Here is a 6,000-nt window from a genome sequence, read left to right as displayed (position 1 = left end):
ATAGCTGATACTTTCCAGATATATGGTTGATAGTTTGTTGTGTTACTTGATAAACCACATTCCTAATGCCACCAGTATTAGGTTTCAGTATCACAAACCATGTTTTAGAATACCGTAGATTTATGACACATAATATGGTAATAATATGCAGCTGCCTTTGAAGTTTTTACACGAGTTATTGTGGGAAAGGAAAAAAAAGAGGGTTTAGGAGGTCATTGACCCATTTTCAAGTTGCATTTCTGAAAGTCAAGATCATACATCTAAAAAAGCAGATGTCAAAGTCTCTGTTCAGCGCATAGACGGATTTATGTGAGATGATGTGAACAACCTGGGCAAGAGATGTCTGACCTCTGGCCGACTGACTGAAAGGAAACTACCAGTTCTACCAGTTCATCTGAAGACAAAACACCCACAAATGTTGGCTTCATTTATTTTGTAACACTTCTTTTGGAAAATATAAATCACTGAGTACAAACAAAAACTGCTGTATGCAGGTATATGTGTACAAAACATCTCAATGTAACAAACGCGTTTAACAAGTCATTTTGAAAATAATACAAAATAGGCACATCAACAGTTCTTCATGTAGTTCTGTATACCACTACATGTGAATGGGACTAAAGGAGCAGCTCAGTGCTGCTATCAGCTGGTGTTCAGGGGTCCTCTGGAAAGTAATGGGAGTAGGTCGTGAGCCACTTCATGGGACAGTCTCTAAAAAACACACACACACACACGCACACACGCACACACACACACACACACACACACACACACACACACACACACACACTGCACTGAATAACGGTGCTATCACTACAGCCGCTCGTTTTATTTCTATCAACTATGGGCAGACATTTGATGCTGGATTAGAATCTGCTGAATCTGAACTGGAATTGAATTTCAAATGTATTCTTTACCTCCACCTTTCCTTCCCTCCATCCTTCTGTTCTTCTCCTTTCCTTTTCTACCTACTATTCTCCTCCCCTACCCCTTCCTTTTCTTTGTAACTAGGAAATTCATTTGAGTGCCTTCCTCTTGCTTTGGCTGGGGAAACGGGAGTGAACCAAATTCAGCACTTCCAGGCACAAATATCTGCCCATGTATGAACAGCACTTGATTTCCATACTGCATGCTGAATGGAGAGCAGGTTCCATGAGTGTTTGTTCCAGAGGATGTTTTTTTTACCTGTGGTACTTCTGTCCCTTCCTCCTCTGGTACTCTGTTTCATCCACTGTCCACACAGCTCCCTTTCCTCCCTCCACTCGCACAAAACACTTGTGTAGGCTGAGGTTGTGCCGCACCGCATTCTGGTTGGAAGAGGAAAATGATACTGTCATAGAGGCAAGGTAAAACGTGTTCTAATAGATGGAAACTATAACTAACGAGTATGTTAAATGTTACTGTTACTTAAACACATTACTAAACAACAAGACAGCAAGACTATGGCTTTTAATGGTGTAGCAAAATAAAGACCACATTTCTTATAAACCCTAATGCACAACCATAATGCAATTTTCAAGTCACATAGGAGTTACCGTGATTACTAGCTTCTGACTTGTAAATAGCAAAATCGTAACTTGGCCCAGTAAACTCACGTTTCATTTAATTTAGGCCTCATCTGCACTCATTACCTTTTTTTCTGTTGCTATTTGTAATGGATGTAGATAGGTAGCAAGCTATCCCTTACAAAAAAGAAGTGTATTCAAGTGTGCTATTAGAATACTTCTTTTAAACTTAAAATAAGAGAGTATGCTTTCAGTTACTTTTTATGTACTTATCAGAGATACTTAACAAAATAATACTTAAGTATACTTGGCTTTTACTGATAAGTATACAGAAATGTCTAAGTGTATTCGGCAGTAAATAAAACCAGCGAGTAAAATTAACTTAATATAGTGTGAAATATTCCTAATGTGAATGGGCCCTGAGAAAAAAACTGTTCAGTTGCATTTTAAAGACGTAAAGACGATTTAGCGAGTGACATTTGCCGTAAGGCTCCAACAGTGTAATGCATAGCATTTCAGCAGGTATCAGAGCGAACGTTTAATCTGAGTATAGTTCAAACCTTCCAGGTAGCAGTGTTGTGTCTGAAGTAGTAGAACATCGTAGTGAACCAGTTGTAGATCTCATTCAGAGTGCGCTGTTTGTCTGGAGACTCCAGGATGGACTGCAAACAGTCAGAAACAGTTAGAAACACACAGTCGGACAATGTGACAAATCATGCCATCCCATGTATTGACAGATCAGCAGCCAGTGTAGCAGTTGGTAGCAGAACTAGACTCCATCCAATCCAGTTGTTTTAAACTGAGGCATGATTTGCCTACAGGCCTATAGATGTCTTTAGATGTCTTTGCACTGATTAGGTTATAGCATGTTCAAAATAAAACAATCTTTTTTTATTGAACTAACCTCCTGCACCCTAGCCCTATTCCTCGAAAAAAAACGCCTAAAATAAATACCCAAAATGAATCAGGAACAGCTCCTCAATCACATGGTTTATATGCATATATATGGTCTCTTTTGAAAGGTAAGAAGCTAATGAATATCAATAAATTGTAAGTAGACTATTTTACCATGGAGATTACAATGGAGATGCAATAAAATAAAAAAATAAGATTTTCATCCTCGCCTAGTATAAAATCTTAATTTCAAAGGCAATATCACCATTAAAACCAAGATCCCATAGACAATGATGCAACTGAATGTATTCTACTGCTATTTGACTACAACTATATGTAACTATATATTTGTTGAAAATACAGAAAAATAAAACATTTATGATACAATTAATAAAGATATACTCATGTTTATTGTTTACATATTGACTGTTTACCGGGAGTTTTACTTAAAAAAAACTATTCATTTCCATACATCCATGTTACAACATGGATGTATGGAAATAAAACACTCCTGAAGAGTACAAAGTGTACTATACTGTTCTAATGAAATCAGTGATTGTCAAAGCACATCAATCATAAAAACATCAGTTTCACAAATAATAGAGCATCTTGTAGAAAGAAACTCACCCATCTTATCAAGTAGGCGTAGGTGTACGGAGGCCTGATGTTGTTGAATTTGTAATATTCAAAACTGGGGACCAAATCTGTACAACAACAACAATGATGATATGTCATCAATTCATGTCATCAAACACATCTGATTAGGATTATGTGGTTATTCATCTGATCCTCTGAGCTACCTTTGTGTTGATGGGAAACATAAGTGTGATCACATTGTAATGAAAAGCAACAAAATATAACTGTACAATGTTCAGGCATATAGTTTGAAACTCAAAAAAACATATTCCAATTTAAAGATTGGGATTACAAATTATTATAAAATGTATTAGAGTTTTTTTCAGATTTGTCAAAAATAAATTCAAATATTATAATAATATAATTTCAATACATTTTAACAATTTTATATTAGTTTCCAGACAGTTTCTCAAATGATCAGATAAGTTATACGCTGTGAAGTGTCGTGTCAGATAAATTAGGACAGGGTTAAATTGAAATGTACAGACCCAAATAAATCCCAAAAGATTATATTGTTTTATCTTGTGTGCAAGATATGGACTTGCTCACATCTGTTGTGTGTTATTATCTCCTGTGACTTTGGGTGCTTCATAGAGAGAAGAACTATTACATATAAATATAGAATTATGACATTAATTTGACTACTAATAATAATTTAATCTAATGTGTTCTATCAGCTTTTTCATCTGTGTAAAATTCTATAATGCTGAAAAAGTAATAAATATGAAACTGTATCATTTATATAGCCAGATGTGGCTGTGTCTGTTTAGTGAACACCTGTAAGTAGGAGCCCTCACACATTCGAGAGCTCAGAATGTGACAAAAAAATAAGCAGGTATTGATTTAGTGCTGCTTTACTATTTTGTCATTAATAAACCACCGTAGAACTGTGTTACCTGGCAAAAGGTGGGCAGAAGCAGCAGCTCTGTAGCCGTGCTGTGCCAACTCCTCCAGATGTTTAATGCCCCACTGTTGCATCCTGTCTCCGTCTGTTACCTGAGGCTGGGGCAGGAACAGAGGAAGGCTGTACGGCCACTCGGAAGCTGCCTTCAGCACGCAATGATAGAGGTAGACATTAACAGACATGTTTCATTTACTTTTTTTCTAGGTAGAAAATAATTCATAGAATTCTGGCTAAATATTTCTAATTCTTAATCAGGCAAATTAAGCTGAAAGAAACAGTGAAAGCCAAGAGCGATTAGAACCAACATACCAAGTCAGTGTGTTTGTGTTCAGAGAGGTGCAGATGAAGTTGCATCGCAATGAGTTTCTGTTTTTCCAGGATGAGCTGAAAGAAGAGAATGCCCATGGTTAGATTTACATCAAATTGTGAGACCCAAACAGAGTTTGTCAGTCATTAGTTAATGTAAGCAATAATGAGACACCTAACAGAAATGTGGCTTTCGATTGGCCAACGCAGCACATTGTCAAAAGATGTTGAATTGCAGTCTGGCAAAACTTGAGCCAGGTTCAACTTTTTTGCCTGACGACACTGTGTTGGCACTGACTGGCCTCATTCAAATGAATAAGAGGGCTGCGTTGTTTTTTTTCAAACATGACTAAAGTCAGCTTGAAAGCTGCTTTATTTGTTTTCATATTTACAGTTTCTTACTTAAAGGGCATTTATTTACACAGTAATTGAGGTGTTTAAACCCATGATCTAGTGGTGGGATGATAGCTTACACTATGCTTTTTGACAACTGTGAAACAAGCATTTGTAATCTAGTTGTAGACCTTCTAGGTTTCTGTAGTTCCCACCTGACTCTCCAGGCACTGAACGATATCTTGCTGGACCTTCCACTGAGCAATGCTTCTGTCACCATGACTGTGTTCAGAATGGAGATGCCTAGAACACAAATAAGATGAGGTTAATGATCCAGTGATTTTAGGAAATACACTTCAAACCCAAAATCAGACGAGAAGCTCTAATCTCTTTGTGTCCAGTACAGAGACTGGTCCGATGTAGTGTTGAAGTCCTTTACCCCCCCATTGATTTGTGTGTCTCCTTAACTTAACCAGAACCCAACTGTAGCCCCAAACTTAACTGGTCAGCTCTGCCATGCAAATACAAGACACTTGCTGCAGAAGGAATAGTTTAGTTCCCTCTGCCATAGTGGTTCTGAATTCCAAAGCCTGCTAATAAATTAATCTTTTTTTTGTCTGCATTTATGTCTGTGATGGAACTGGATTATATGTGATTTATGTACCGTTCTGTGTATCTATGTTTTGGAGGCACACATAATGCACACTCTGTGTGATGTATTGTCCCCACTGACAACAATAAATCACCACAGAGGGCAGCAATCATTTAAAGATTTTTTTTTTTTTTTACAATTCATTCATGTAGTTTTGGGTAGCCTTATATTTCATGTTTTTACTGCAAGAATCACTTTGGTCTTATTCATGGTATATGGAGTACATACAGAGCTAAAACTTGGCAACCTCACTATGGAGACAGGACTTCTGAGATGCTTTGTGCAGTTACTGGGCCATCACATAAACTCAATTACAAAATTCTACACATTTTCAATAAAGCCAAGCTTAGCACAAACACTGGGAGCTACATGAATGAAGTATTCAGCAGTGTACTTACTTTAAGAAACTAGGGAAATCTTCAGACACGACATCACAGCCAGGCCAGCGGCAGAGGCCACTAACGAACAGAGCACTGGTCCCCTCAGGGATGCTGGCGGGAACAGAAATGTCTCAGTGATATCATGTATATAACACAAGTACTTTCAGACTTTAAAGGGGTAACTTTGGTATTTTTCAACCTGAACTCTATTTCCCCATGTTTTTGTGTCTAAGTGACTAATGGGGACAACAATTTTTTTCATTGTTCCAGTATTGAGAGAGAACGCTGTAACCAATAGCCACAAAAGAAGCTGTGAGGGCAAGTGAGCAGCATCAATGTAACGTTACGTCCACTAAAAGTGCTTGTTTTTGCCACTGACAGGCTCAAATT

The 6,000-nt window shown here is 37.5% G+C and overlaps 1 protein-coding gene across 1 annotated transcript in view; it reads right to left on the bottom strand.

The window, feature by feature from the left end:
- Positions 1 to 413: 413 nt before the first annotated feature.
- foxp3b (forkhead box P3b) overlaps positions 414 to 6,000 on the bottom strand; it is a 32,186-nt gene continuing 26,599 nt past the window's right edge. The window contains exons 6-13 of the mRNA XM_074642515.1: positions 5,629 to 5,721; positions 4,794 to 4,881; positions 4,249 to 4,323; positions 3,932 to 4,082; positions 3,027 to 3,103; positions 2,066 to 2,167; positions 1,186 to 1,307; positions 414 to 711 (exon numbers count right to left, since the gene is read on the bottom strand). Of these exons, the coding sequence (XP_074498616.1) occupies positions 654 to 711; positions 1,186 to 1,307; positions 2,066 to 2,167; positions 3,027 to 3,103; positions 3,932 to 4,082; positions 4,249 to 4,323; positions 4,794 to 4,881; positions 5,629 to 5,721 (766 nt within the window). The 3' untranslated portion in view covers positions 414 to 653. The remainder of the gene's footprint in view (positions 712 to 1,185; positions 1,308 to 2,065; positions 2,168 to 3,026; positions 3,104 to 3,931; positions 4,083 to 4,248; positions 4,324 to 4,793; positions 4,882 to 5,628; positions 5,722 to 6,000) is intronic.

This window comes from Sebastes fasciatus, chromosome 8 (assembly GCF_043250625.1).
Source record: "Sebastes fasciatus isolate fSebFas1 chromosome 8, fSebFas1.pri, whole genome shotgun sequence".
Classification (NCBI taxonomy): Eukaryota; Metazoa; Chordata; class Actinopteri; order Perciformes; family Sebastidae; genus Sebastes; species Sebastes fasciatus.
This window is presented reverse-complemented; position numbering and strand designations above follow the sequence as displayed.